At 37.3% G+C, this 15,874-nt stretch overlaps 1 protein-coding gene across 1 annotated transcript in view; it reads left to right on the forward strand.

Moving 5' to 3' along the window:
- lute (BTB/POZ domain containing protein 3 lute) overlaps positions 1 to 15,874 on the forward strand; it is a 198,681-nt gene that overhangs the window by 118,889 nt on the left and 63,918 nt on the right. The window contains exons 2-4 of the mRNA XM_067140812.2: positions 6,226 to 6,498; positions 6,579 to 6,726; positions 6,860 to 7,076. Coding sequence (XP_066996913.2) covers positions 6,226 to 6,498; positions 6,579 to 6,726; positions 6,860 to 7,076 — 638 coding nt within the window. The remainder of the gene's footprint in view (positions 1 to 6,225; positions 6,499 to 6,578; positions 6,727 to 6,859; positions 7,077 to 15,874) is intronic.

Below are 15,874 nucleotides of genomic sequence, written 5' to 3' on the forward strand. Positions count from 1 at the left end.
CAGGGTTGGATTCCTCACATACAGAGAAGGAAAAAGTATATAGGAAAATGGGTCTGGAAATGTGTACTGTTCTAGGCCTCCACGATCACCTGATCTAAACCCATTGGACTTCTTTGTGTATTTTTAAGCAAAGTATGTGCTGTATGCGACTGTTGTGGAGGATGAATAAAATCAAATCAAAATCTCTTTATTTGCAAATGAGGTGTCTACTTCGGTGGCAAATGGTACACTAAAATATGTTATTGTCAAGCACTGAATTTTAAATTAACAAGAGATGAAGAAAATTTTCCTAGAATATAATATTATACAATTTATGCTAACAGTTTTTTCTATTAAACACACAGCTCATCCTTAATAAATTTATATTGTTTACAAAATTCTACTTTAATATCTCCTGTACTTACAAACATAGTCAAGTCATATACAGTATGTGGAATTACTTCAAATAATACTGTACAACTGGTATAAGATTAAAATTTCCATTGCATTATTTTTTACCCATTTTGGAACCTAAGTAGCATAACGACCTGCTGCGTCTTAACCCGAGTCCCTTTTGCCACCACTTTTCAGAGTTCCTGAAACGCCTTCACAGCTACCGTAGCGGTCCCAGGGCCCTCGAAGTCCCCACTGTGCTTCACCCCTACAGGCAGTCCCCTATTTTGGCTGTCCAAACTCCTTAGACCAGGGGATGGAATTATAATTTATTCACACACATTTTTTATTTACTTGCACTGGTCGAATGCCCTCTAACATTTCATTTATTTTCTCTGTCGCTGTTTATTCCCTTCTTGAATATCTGTACAGATTTTAGAAAAGGATCAAACACTACCCCTGGTAAACTGTTCCACTCCTTCACACCCTTCCCAATGAAAGAAAATTTACCCCAATCGCTTCTGCTAAAATCCTTCTAATTTTATACTTGTGGTCAGTCCTGCCGATATAATTATTTTCCAACCGAAGCCTCTCACGGATATCTCCCCATCCTTCTTCTCCTGTATATATATATATAAAATCCTATAAGCCTAGTTTTCTCCCTTCTCTTAGTTAAAATTTCCCACCCAAGTTCCTTTAACATTTCTGACACACTACTCTTTCTCCTGAAATCCCCTGTTACAAATCTTGCTGCTTTCCTCTGCACACTATCTATTTCTTTTATTAGGTATTCTTGATGAGGATCCCGAACACTGTTTGTATATTCCAATAATGGACGAGCCATACTTAGGTAACTTTTCTCTTTTAATTCTTTGTTTCATCCTTTAAGTAGCCTCATTATGACATGTAACGATCTGTATGCTTTCCCAACAATGTCGTCCACATGACCCGTCCAGTGCAAATTACTTTCAAATCTCGCACCTGAGTATTTCACAGCTACCGTAGCTACCTTGTCCAAAGTATATTGAAATTCAGTTTTAAAACTCCTGTTTGGAAATGTTGTAATAGTTGATTTGCCTCCATTAACCTTCATATTATTTTCTTCAACCCATTGCTGGATACTCTCAAGGTCCCTTTGTAATTCTGAACAATCCTCAATGTTATTTATTTCCCTATAAACAATTATGTCATCTGCATACAATCTTATTTTTGATGTTATATTATTCCCTAAATCATTTGCGTATATTAAGAAAAGTAACAGACCGATTATACTATCCTGTGCAATCCCCTTCCAAACTTTCTCTTCCTGGGATACATTATTTCCTACTTTGACTTTCTGAACCCTTGAATTTATAAATGTTTTTATCCAATGTGTAACCCTTACGTCCAATCCTATTCCCTCCAATTTCTTTAATAATATTCCATGTTCCACTCTATCAAAGGCTTTGGAAAGATCTATGGCTATGCAATCTAACTGGCCTCCTGAATCCAACTGATCTGATATGTCCTGCTGAAATCCCACCAGTTGTGCCTCGCAAGAGAATTTCTTTCTAAATCCATACTGGCTGCTATGAAGAAATTTTTATCATCACATATCCCTCTGATGTACTTTGATATTAAACTCTCCAGTATTGTACAAACTATACTGGTCAGGCTGATTGGTCTGTAGTTCTCTGATTTCCTTTTATCACCCTTTCCTTTATAAATTGGTATTATTATAGATTCCTTCCATTCCTTTGGTATTACACTATTATTTATGACATAGTCAAAGAGAAATTTTAAATAAGGCACTGTGTACCACCCCATTGTCTTTAATACCTCCCCAGTAATTTGATCACTTCCTTGCTGAAGCAGTTGGATTTCTCTGAAAATATCTTCATTTGTGAATGAGAAGCTTCTTGTTTCCTTATGTGTCTCTCCCTCTCTATCTTCTGTTTCGGTTTCCAACTCCTGACAATCTTCTACTGAATCTCTGAATTCCCTACTAAATGGTTTGCTTTCTCAGTATCTGTTCAATTGTGTTCACTCCCGTCTCCCACCATTGTAGGAATTTGGATTCCTTTTCCTTTTGATTCCTGATATATGAATACAGCTTTTTCCATTTCCCTGTGTCATTACCGTCTTGAAGTATGCCATTCATATCATTCTCTTTTGCATCCTTTTTCACTCACTTCCCTCATTAGCTGTTTTCTAGTTTCTCTACTCTCCCTACCCTCTTTGATTTTCCTGTTTACTATTCTACATTTCCTTTTTAATTTTGTTATTTCCTTTGTATATTAAACAGGGTCTGAGGTCATTTTACCCTTCTTAACAGGTACAAATCTCTTCTCTCCTTCCCAAATGATTCCTTTAAATTTAGCCCAAAGTGTATCCACATTACTCCCTTCACTTATCCAACAACTGAATTGTGATTTAAGGTAAGTCCCAAATTCATCAACTTTAGTTTTTCTGTACAATTTCTTGTCTTGTGTGACCCTCTTATTAAGCCTTTTTGGTACCAGTCCTACATCCATTATTGCAGCCTTATGGTCACCTATTCCTTCAATTACCTCAGTTTTATCAACAATTTCCCATGGTTTAACCAAGAATACATCTAGTAAGTTATTGAGACGAGTCTGTTCTTGTACTACTTGTGTATATCCTCCCTCCCAAATTAACTTATTTGCCAGTTTCTGTTCATGGGCTTCACTTGCAGCTCCATTCCGTTCAACTTCAGGCAAGTTTAGATCTCCCCCAATTATTACCATATCATTATTATTGTTTTTATGAGTACAATCTATTATTTTCTCAAATATTTCCATGTCTCTTTCCTCTCTTCCAGGCCTATATGTTCCTATAATTCCCACCTCCTTCATATTATCACATACTAATTTTATCCCTAATATTTCATCCCTTTCATCGATAAACCATTTATGTGAACAGTAAGTTTCCTTAGCCAGAATAAACACCCCCCTCCCATTTTATCTCCTCGGTCTCTACGATAGACTGTATACTCTTCTGGAAATACTTCCAGCAACACTTTATGGCAGAATTGTAAGGTCCTTTCAAATAGCGCGTATAACACGGGACATATTCGCTTGTGCGGCGTCGAGCATAAGCCCGTAGTATACCGGGACAGGTGGTGGTCATTTTGAACACCTCTTGTGAGATAATGACAGGAGTACATCATTGCATGCAAGATAGCCCACAACACTTGAGATTCTAGTCAACGACAGAGTCTGATATTTCAAAAAGTACGCGTTCCCGGTCCCGTGTTTATATAGACATTTTTCCTTCTCTATATTTGAGGAATCCAACCCTGAAATTACACCTTGTATATAATATATTGTAATCTTCATGACTGTTTTGTCAACTGTTCTGATTTGGATTGGACACGTGGTATTTTCCTTATTAAAGCATGTAGTGGAGATGTTATGTGGAGTTTAAGAAACTAATAGTCATCTCATTATCAATCAATCAATCAATCAATCAATCAATCAATCAGTCAGTCAATCACTACTGATCTGCATTTAGGGCAGTTGCCTATGTGGCAGATTCCCTATCTGTTGTTTTCCTAGCCTTTTCTTACATGATTTTAAAGAAATTGGAAATTTATTGAAGATCTCCCTTGGTAGGTTATTTCAGTCCCTAACTCCCCTTCGTATAAACGAATATTTGCCCCAATTTATCCTCTTGAATTCCAACTTTATCTTCATATTGTGATCTTTCCTACTTTTAAAGACACCACTCAAACTTATTCGTCTACTGATGTTATTCCATGCCATCTCTCCACTGACAGCTCGGAACTACCACTTATGATAAAGATGTTGATTCCCAAAGGGAACCTCAAATATTTGTTCCGAATTAGTAAATTTATAATACCAATATAGTTGGTCCGTTGCTGGACATTATAAATATTCCTGCTAACCCATTCCTGGTTGCCAGCATTTCGACCCAGTGTGGTATGTTAGGCTCATCATTTAGTAAATATCACACCCACCAAGACGCATGGCTAGTGCATTCTGTGGATGAGCCCAACATAGCACACTGGGGCGAAATGCTGGCAACCATGAATGAGTTAGCAGGAAAATTTATAATGTCCAATAACGGACAAACTATATTGTTATCGCATACCACTTTGCCAAGCAGCTCGTCTCCTTTCTCCTAAGTCTTCCCAGCCCAAACTTTGCAACATTTTTGTAACGCAATTTTTTTTGTTGGAAATCACCCAGAACAAATTGAGCTGCTTTTCTTTGGATTTTTTCCAGTTCATGAATCAAGTGATCCTGGTGAGGGTCCCATACAGTGGAACCATACTCTAGTTGGGGTCTTACCAGAGACTTATATGCCCTCTCCTTTACATCCTTACTGCAACCCCTAAATATCATCATAACCATGTGCAGAGATCTGTACCCTTTATTTACAATCATATTTATGTGATTACCCCAATGAAGATCTTTCCTTATATTAAGACCAAGGTGCTTACAATGATTCCCAAAGGGAACCTTCACCCCATCAATGCAGTAATTAAAACTGAGAGGACTTTTCCTATTTGTGAAACTCACAACCTTACTTTTAACCCTGTTTATCATCATACCATTGCCTACTGTCCATCTCACAACATCGAGGTCGTTTTGCAGTTGCTCACAATCTTGTAACATTTATTCTCTGTACAGAATAACATCATCTGCAAAAAGCCTTATCTCTGATTCCACTTCTTTATACATATCATTGATATATGTAAGAGAACATAAAGATCAAATAATACTGCCTTGATGACTTCCCCTCCTAATTATTATAGGGACAGATAAAGCTTCACCTACTCTAATTCTCTGTGTTCTATTTTCCAGGAACTTAGCTGCCCATTCAGTCACTCTTTTATCAAGTCCCATTGCACTCATTTTTGCCGGTAGTCTCCCATGACCTACCCTATCAAAGGACTTAGATAGGACAATTGCGATACAGTCCATTTGACCTCCTGAATCCAGGATATCTGCTATATCGTGCTGGAATCCTACAAGTTGAGCTTCAGTGGAATAACTTTTCCTAAACCCAAACTGCCTCCTATCAAACCAGTTTTTAATTTTGCAAATTTGTCTAATATAATCAGAAAGAATGCTTTCCCAAAGCTTACATGCAATGCATGTCAAACTGACTGGCCTGTGATTTTCAGCTTTATGTCCATCACCCTTTCCTTTATACACAGGGGCTACTATAGCAACTCTCCATTCATTTGGTATAACTCCTTCATGCAAATAATAATCAAATAAATACTTTAGATATGGTACCATATCCCAACCCATTGTCTTTAGTATATCCCCAGAAACCTTATTAATTCCAGCTGCTTTTCTAGTTTTCAACTTTTGTATCTTACTGTAAATGTCAGTGTTGACATAGGTAAATTTTGATACTTCTTTAGCATTAGTCACCTCCTCTATCTGGACATTATCCTTGTAACAAACAATCTTTACATACTGCTGATTGAATACTTCTGCCTTTTGAAGATCCTCGCATACACACTCCCCTTGTTCATTAATGATTCCTGGAATATCCTTTTTGGAACCTGTTTCTGCCTTAAAGTACCTATACGTACTCTTCCGTTTTTCACTAAAATTTGTATGACCGCCAGTTAGATGGAATCAATCGTGTAATGATACCCATTAGTGGGAAATATGTCTCAGGGACAGTCTCAGTACAGTTTTGAATTGGGAACTGGATATTTATGTTCAGATAATATATTAGGAATATGTCTTTTCAACTACATAACCATCTTTCTTGTGCTGTCCATGCATTCTGAATGATGCTGATGTTTGTTCATAAATTTTAAGTATTCAGTAATGTTTTGTTTATTGTATGATGGTTCTTGTCTTGCAGCTGAAACTCTCAGCAGTGGTGGTCTCTCCCTCTCTCCACCACATAGTATCTCCCAGAGAGAGACAATGCAGGTCACGCAGCCAGCTAGTGCACCTACGTCTCCTCTTGCCTCACCTAACCTTGTTAATACAACTACTTTTAACCTTACCAGTCCAGGGCATTCAACAGTTGATCCGAACTGGCAAGCATTTAAACCTACAGTGAGAGAACGTAATGCTGCGATGTTTAACAATGAACTCATGGCTGACATTCATTTTGTTGTCGGAAGTCCAGGTAAAGATAATTAATTTGAAAATTTTACTCTCTTTACTTTTGAATTCCTTAATTTTTGTTTTGTTTAATTGTCATTGCAGGTCATACACAAACAATTCCTGCTCATAAATATGTCTTAGCAACTGGAAGTTCTGTGTTCTTTGCCATGTTTTATGGTGGCTTGGCTGAAAACAAAGATGAAATAGAAGTGCCTGATGTAGAGCCATCTGCATTTTTAACGCTTCTTAAGTGAGTTTCCTTTACATGTGATGTGTAAGTCACATATATATATCATATTTATTTACTAGTGAATCATGACATCTAATTTGTGGATTACTAGAATGTTGGTGTTACTCTCGAGCTATTTCCTTGTTTCTCTCAGGTATCTCTACTGTGATGAGATTCAGCTAGAAGCAGACACAGTTTTGGCCACATTGTACGTGGCAAAGAAATACATCGTACCTCATCTAGCTCGGGCATGTGTTAATTACTTAGAAACTAGCTTAACAGCAAAGAATGCTTGCTTATTGCTTAGTCAGTCTCGGCTCTTCGAAGAGCCTGAACTCATGCAGAGATGTTGGGAAGTGATTGATGCACAGGTATGTCTTTGATTTGTTTAATCTTTTAGCAGCTCGGTCATTTCCCATAATGGTTTTTTTTTATTGTACGTTTCAATATTAATACTGTAGAATCCTATAGGAATGGAGCTTTTCATCATGTTTCTGCATGATTCCTGTTTCTTGTATCTTGTATGAGTGGAATTCATATGTGATCGATTGCTATTCGTTTGATAACTGCATTGCTTTAAAAGTGTACAATATTTCTTGCTAGGTAAGGGGAGAAGGAGAGATGGGATGAGAGTTCATTGCATCTCTATCATCCAGTTGGAACAAGCTATGGAAAATTGAAGATCTAGTTATTTCTGTGCATAGACAGAAATTTGTGAAACAGCAACAAGTAGATAATGTTGCAGTTTATGGAACTCAAGGAATGTCAAAGAAAAGTTCAGATTGTATAGTTTTATACATTTCTACCAAATAGAAACAAACTATATCATAGGCCTTTTCATGAGTACTAATGGAGAATTTGAAGAGAGAATTACTGAGATAATGTTCCTTACCAGGAATGCCGGCCATTGCCTTCTATATTTTAGGATTAGAAATCAAGGGGTGGAAATTACTGGGAAGTGAATTGTTTTATCATAGTTTGTTACTACAAATGTGTGTACCGGTATAAGTTATTTACTATATGTTTTAGATTTGTCTCCTCCCACATATTTGTGATAATCTTGAAAGGGGTAAGTTTTATGTTTACTTTTGCTGTGGAGAGTATACATTTTAAATGTGCCGTAGTTTTTGAAACAGAAGATTGAACAGAAATGAAGGATAGCACTCATATTCACTGACTGAATATGAAAACAGTTATGTTACTAGTATTGCAACCAATGAGAAGAAAAGAGATTCAGCTACAACTACATAATGAAAGTTAAAGTTACATGAAACTTCAAAGACTGAGAAAGAAAAAAAATATGAAAATCTGCAGGAAGAAGAAAGTAAATAAGATTTTCTTTTGTGTCTAGAATAGTCGTTGATGAGAGTTTGGTGAGAGTGAGGATTGATAATAATGGGATTTTTAGGGCATGGAAGAGCCCTGGATGGAAGCTTAAGCGAGAATTATTTACTTCCTAATTGTGATGATATACGGTAAGAGAAATGAAATACATTCCACTGTGACAAGTCATGAAGTTGCCATGAAAGTTTTTTTTAAATCAGAGGAAGCATGGTTAGTGACTGTTTTGGGTTCCTTTCGATCATTATGATTGCTATTCATATAGCATAATAGGTACTAGGTTTTCGTTGGCATTTAATAGTGCATGTACCCATGGTTGCTTTTTGATGAATTTTACCGTTACTTCAGATGCTGTACCGAAATATTAATACACTTTTAATGACTTAAAAAATCATGTTGAAATTAGTATAATTGATCTTGTTGTTAGTCACCAAATTACTGGTTAAACACTTTATCAAATCATCATAATATTTGGACAGAAAACTGCCACTTATAAGAACATTTAGAACTTCAGGCATAAATTCATTAACTGTATGCATGAAAGATGGTGACCATGGTATAATATTCATTTGTAAACTGATATATACTGTAACTATGAAAGAACTTTGGGAATAGACTCATCTTCCTTATTCATATAATTATTGGCTTAATTATCAAAGAACTTTGGGAATAGATTCATATTCCTTATTCATGTGATTATTGGCTATTTAGTCTTCTTGACTGCTGCACAAAGTATCTAGAGCTACACTTTACAACTGGGGCATCTGTGAAGAGATTATCAGAAAAGATTGAAAGATTGTTGAATAGTAATATGTCTTATACTGTACTGGTCATGCTTTTGTCACTAATATAACAATGCTGTAAATTCATTATTGCAATTATGATTCATAATATTCATTGGTGATATTATTGTATGGCATAATATTTACGTTTGCTTTTTCTGTGAAAAGTATGCATTTAAAATATGTCACAGTTTTTTAAATATACATGATAGTTTCATATATTATATGTATTTTATTCAAGGTACTTCACATAACCAAAATACAAGTTCATTGGCTTCGTAAATTTAAGATGCCAGATTATGTATTCTTGGACATTGAATGATAAAATGATTGAGTGTTGATAAGTGATAACAATTCTAAAATCCAGTGAAATGATGTTCATGAAACGTACTGTAAAGATTTTTTTTCAAATGAAGAGACATTGTTTGATATACAAGCATGTATATCAGATGTATAAATCTAAATCACAGTTGTGTATTAGGCATGAAATTGATGACAATGGATCCAACTAACTAATAATTAGACCTATTATAAAGATTAATCTCAAGTTCATCATTTTCACAGATTCAAAATGAAAGCTGTGTAAAATTGGAACTTCACAGCTTATTACTGAAGATCTGAGTACAATTTTTGCTAATACTTCTGTTAACTGATGAAGTTTATCTTTCTCCTGTTCAGATACAAGCTTTTTTAAAAACAAAATCAATTGATATTTGATGAGTATTTTAAATGATCATTTAGATAGACTGAATGTTATTTTGAAGTAGAAACTTACAAGATCCTATTGTCACAGACCTACCAAAGTACTAGAATTTTGCCTTACAAGGGTTTCATTGACGTGCCAGTGAAGTGTTTGACCATTGTCTTGGATTTATAAATACCATCATACCGGGGGTGTGGCCAAGTGGGGGTTACTGGGGGTCAGAACCCCCCGTGGCATTGTTACGAAAGAAAATAAACAGAAACTGACAACAAACTAGTGAAAGTCGACTCAGTGGGTTGGCTTGCTTGAACATTCACAGAGACGCAATTGTAAAACTAACAGATCTCTTGAATCTGTTTTCTAAGAAGATTTTGTAGTGTACCGGTACTGCAATCTGAATATCAACATAATTTACTTGTATCAGTGTCCTTATAACAACACTCATGCCTGTGTGCACCACACATGCACAAGCACGTTCATTATGTTCTATCATCATTTTGTGACTATAACACCCCCTTTTGGTCGATCCTGGCTATGCTACTGCATCATACTGTGTTTGGATTTAATGCTGCCACCTTGAGTGGTAGAGAAAACTGCCTAACAAACTTACTACTCATCTGTTCAGAATCTTAGAGAAAATACTGCAAATGACCCTGTGCAATACAGGTTTTGAATATGATAGTATGCAACTTTTAATCCTTAACAATTTGACTCACCAAAAATCTATGGAATGATAAAGAAACAAGATCTAAATGCAGTTTCATAATTACTGTTCAACTAAAGTACTTACAGTTTAGTCATAAGTAGGAGTTCTACATCATCTCTGAGGATTGTTTGTGACAGTCCTCCCATTTTTCCGTAATGGTAAAGTTTATTTTTAACTAATTAGTTAGCATCCTAATTAAATCATGTTTTAAAAATCCTGCATTATCCGTTCTTTGAACAAACGATTTCCCGCATCGTCCGTCAGGAAATTTCAGTCCCATAAATGCTAAATCCTTGATCAAGCTTTTTTCAAGAAATAGTATCTCACAAAACGATGGCTACGATATATCTATGGATCTTGGCGTTAACGTCACGTCATTGCGGTAACTAGAGCAAGTACTGTACAATACTGGGAAAGTGATCGGCGGTGAACTTGCATAAGGGGAATATCTTAACATTGCTTTTGGCAGGTATTATTTAGGAACACCTCGGAAATCATTAAGCAGAGAGTGGCCGCAACAGTTAGGAGACAGGACACATTACGACAGCTGTACTTGAAGATGGAACGAGTTTCGTCAAATGTTCGTAGGACTTCTTGTAAACCGTCTACATTATGTCCAGGGTTAAATGTCTACTTTTTACTTCTTTCGATTGTACCGCTGAAGAGATATTCAGCACTTCTCTCAAGGCACTGGGCTTTCAGGCAGAATCGAAAATGCTCCTTCTTACCACGAATCTAGTATTTTAATATGATCCGATATGATTATGTTCTCGAAACCAGAACAGATGTTGCACTTTGCAAATAAGAAGCCATGGGAGGTTTTTTTGCTAGTTGCTTTACGTCGCACCGACACAGATAGGTCTTACGGCGACGATGGGACAGGGAAGGCCTAGAAATGAAGGAAGCGGCCGTGGCTTTAATTAAGGTACAGCCCCAGCATTTGTCTGGTGTGAAAATAAGAAACCACAGAAAACCATCTTCAGGGCTGCCGACAGTGGGGTTCGAGCCCACTATCTCCCAGATGCGAGCTCACAGCTGCGCGCTCAACTGCACGGCCAACTTGCCCGGTCATGGTTAGGTTTTGGAACTGCCTATTACTGTTTTGGTCCTCAATATAAGACTGTTTTTTTTTTTATGTTTACGTTTATATGTTAAAATGGCCTTATAAAAACTGCAGTCGTTTCATATGCGCAGCATAATATTTAAAAAAAGTTCGTATTATTTCCCTCTCATACCAGCTTATTCAGTGCCTCAATGCGCTTTCCAGCTGAGCTCAAGGTCACAAATAAACTGAAATTTCTGGAGTTTTGATGATTTTTTTCTCTTTCCAATGTGCTTGTGATTAGCGATGAGCAGAATTGGATATAATGAATTCAAGAAATTTTGAGAATCGTTACTTACATTTGAAATTCTCAAGTTCAAAATGACCTTTAACAATCGATGTAGGCCTAATTTATGCATTACAAGACTTTGAGAACCATACTTTAAACAGTACCTATACCAATTACCAAATTACAATGGAAGATAGAAAGGATTTTGCCATCATGTTGGGCGCTTTTGTATCAAAGGTGCTTTATTTCATTAGGTTAGAGAATTAAAAACTATTTGTGATCGATTGCTGTTTGGCTTGGCGTTGTTATTTACAGTATTTTTCAATGGGTTTGGCTGATCAAAGTTGTTGACGTGAAAGAAGTTTTCACAGGAAACTGACAAAGTTTTCCCGGTAAAACTGAGTGTAAAGTATCAAGACTTTTTCTCTTGTAATTAATGTCCGAAGTCGGCCCCGTGGTCTAGCTTTCCTGCTTCTCATCTGGAGGCCTAAAGTTCAATTCCTGGCCAGGTCAGGCATTTTTACCTGGGTATGAGGGCTGGTTCTAGGTCCACACAGCCTACATGATTACAGTTAATTGAGGAGTTATCTAACGGTAAGATGGTGACTCCGATCTAGATAGCTAGGAATAACGGCCAAGAGGATTCGTCACACTGACCATGCGTCACCTTGTAATCTGCAGGCCTTGGGGTGGAACAGTGGTCACCAGGTAGGCCAAGGCCCATTAGGGCTGTAGTTTGGTTTGGTTTAGGTGTGTTGGTAAGATTATAATTATACATAAGTTACCGTATTTCATGAATGTGATGTTTAGCTAAATTTTTTATGGTTTTAATTCGTTACCAGAATTCCTGTTTTCCCATATTGTACAGTTTTTCTTTTCGTGATCCCTCCAAAAATGGAGAATCGAGGTTCCATTGTAACAACATTCTTCCAAAAATCGGATGGCACTTCTCCTGTATCATACATATAACATATTATACACAAAATGGAATAACCTCACTATGCTGGTTTCTCCTAAGGCAGTTGGTAATTCTGAGAGAATGTCATCAACTCCAGATGCCTTGTTCCTATTTAGGACTCTCAAAGCTCTGTCATAATTGGGTCTCCCATTTCATGAGCATCAACAGCGTCTTCTTGTTCCAGAACTATATCATCTATACATATCATCTATACAACTCTTGTATATGTTCCTGCCATCTTTTTTGCCTTGTCTTCTTTCTCTAGAAATGGTTTTCCATCTGACTTCTTAATATTCATACAGAGCTCGATAGCTGCAGTCGCTTAAGTGCGGCCAGTATCCAGTATTCGGGAGATAGTAGGTTCGAACCCCACTATCGGCAGCCCTGAAAATGGTTTTTCATGGTTTCCCATTTTCACACCAGGCAAATGCTGGGGCTGTACCTTAATTAAGGCCATGGCCGCTTCCTTCCCACTCCTAGCCCTTCCTTGTCCCATCGTCGCCATAAGACCTATCTGTGTCGGTGCGACTTAAAGCAACTAGCAACTTAATATTCATACACATAGTTTTCCTTTCTTCAAAGGTTTTCTTGATATTCCTGTAAGTAGCATCTACCTTTCCTAGGACCCTACAACCTTCAACATCCTTGTACTTCCCTTTCAGCCATTCTTCCTTAGCTGTCCTGCATTTTCTATCTGCTTCATTCTTTAATCAGCTGTATTCTTTTCTGCCCTCCTCATCTTTTGCATTCTTGTACTTTTGTCATTCATCAGTCAGGTCTAGTATCTCCTGAGTTACCCATTGATTCTTAGTTGATCATTCCTTTCTTCCTAACCTTTCTTCAGCAGCCCTATTGAGCTCATTATTCATTACTGTCCATTCTTCCTCTATTGTGTTTCCTTCAGCCTTTTGATTTAGTACTTGTGCAAAACATTCTTTGAAACAATCCCCCACACTCTGTTCTTTCAACTTGTCTAGATTCCATTCTTTCCTTTCTTCATTTTATATAACTTTAGGTTGCATTTCATAACCAACAAGTTATGGTCAGAGTCCACGTCTATTCCTGGGAAAGTCTTGCAATCTATCACCTGGTTTCTGAATCTCTGCCTAATTGTAATGAAGTCTACCTTCCAGTGTCTCCAACTCTCGTCCTTGTTTACAGCCGGTGTTTTTGGTGTTTGAACCAAGTATTAGCAAGGAGTAAATTAAGATCGGTGCAGATTTTAACCAGCTGACTTCCTCTTTCATTCCTTTGTCCCAATCTGATTTCTCCTACCACTGCATTCCAGTCTCCCATCGCAATTAGCTTTTCGTCACATTTTACGTATTGTATTAAGTCTTCTATCTCTTCATATATTTTTTTTAATTTCTTAAACATTCGCTGAACTAGTACAGAGCGATCTATATATACCTGAACTACTTTAATGAGTCATAACATTTGAATCAATAATAGGACACATGTGCAACTTTGGGAGATGATAATACACAATTGGGAGATTACATACATACATACATACATACATACATACATACATACATACATACATACATACATACATAAGGTAAGGTCCGGTGATCCAGGTAGTTGCACACATTTTTTGAGATTATTCTGTCCTCAAAGAAACTGGTAACAATACTTTGTTGAGAGATTCCTCACAGTAAATGTTGGAAGTGCCCTTCACCAGCATCCATACACAACTGTACTTGTTTCACCATATTCTGCAAAGTGTATCCTCACCAGTTTTGCTTATTTCATGTCTGGTGGCCTTATGGAGTCCAGCAGTTGTCTGAGGTTTATTCTTGTATACTCCCCTTTTAAGATACCTGCATAAGGGAAAGTCTGGCATGGTTAGGTCAAGTGATCGGGGGGCCACAAATTTTTGGAGATTATTTGGCCATCAAAGAAACTGGTTACAAGTTGCATGGAAACGTTAGACATATGACACGTTGCTCCATCTTTTTTGGAAATAACTTTCTGCCAGTGTGACATCATCCAGCTGCTCCACAAATATATTGAAGATGCCTGTATAAACTGCAGAGTCTACATTTGTGTTTAAGAAAATGGGGCCAACAATCCTGGAAGCTGACACTGCACACCATGGTGTTTCATGGATGATATGGGGGTTTACAGGAGCCCAATATTTGCTGTTTTGTGTGTTGATGTAACCTGACAGATGAAACCATGCCTCATCTGGAAACCAAGTTATGGAGAGAATGTCTGGACGTTGAATAATAAACCCCTAATACCATAGACAACGCATTCGTTTCTTATGATCTGCTTCTTTCAATGCTTGCATCATATGCACTCTGTATTGTTGCAACCCCGATTTCTTCGCAGGCCTCTGACATGTGTCGTATGAAATGCCTGTCTCCTGGCCAATCGACACAACGATATCTTGGGAGAGTTCTTGAAGCGTCTTTGAACATTATCAATAGTCTCTGCACTCAGTGGTGGTCTATATTTCCCACTGTCACTGTTTAGTACACCAGTTGTCTTCATGTCTCCAGCTTCAGTACAATGGATGAAACTGTTGCCTTTGGTGGAACATCGCGCACATTGTGTTGTAACCAACGATTCTGTCTTCCAGTATGTTTTTACAATAAAAACACGCTCTCAAAATGTAGACTGCATGTTTCCATTTGCGACTGCCAGCTAAGGACTGCGAACAAATTATTAATTTGCTACAGTGCTAGTTATTGTCCCAGCAATCAACAAAACTGTCAACAATGGGCAGCGGTACCAATTCTCCCAGAACCACTCAGATTATTAAAACAAATTTCCAGTTTCTACAGGCTTTCTGAGGGAATTATGACCTGTTAAAGTAGTTCAGGATTATGTGGATCGCTCTGTACTACTGTGTAATTGTGGTAGGGATTGGCTTGCTGTCTATCTTGACAGCAATAATCCTTTCGCTATGGTTGTCATAATAGCTTACCTGCTGCCCTATTTTTTATTGATTATTAAACCAACGCCTGCATTTCTCCTGTTTGATTTTGTGTTGATATTTCTGTAGTTGCCTGATAAACAATTCTGCTCTTCTTGCCAGCGTACTTCACTTATACCAACTACTTCTAACTTTAGTTTTTTCACTTTTCAGATTCTCTAAGCCATTACAACGATTCAAACTTCTAACATTCGATGCTCCAACTCGCAGAATGTCAGTATCCATCTTCCTGATGATTGTCCCTTCTCGGAGATCTGAATGGGAGACTATTTTACCTCAGGAATATTTTACTCAGGAGGAAGCCATCATCAGTACATCATTCATACAGAGAGAGCTGCACATACTCGGGATTTACCTATGGTTGTAGTTTTCCGTTGCTTTCAGCCATGTAGCAGTATCAATCC

This window comes from Anabrus simplex, chromosome 2 (genome assembly GCF_040414725.1).
Source record: "Anabrus simplex isolate iqAnaSimp1 chromosome 2, ASM4041472v1, whole genome shotgun sequence".
Classification (NCBI taxonomy): Eukaryota; Metazoa; Arthropoda; class Insecta; order Orthoptera; family Tettigoniidae; genus Anabrus; species Anabrus simplex.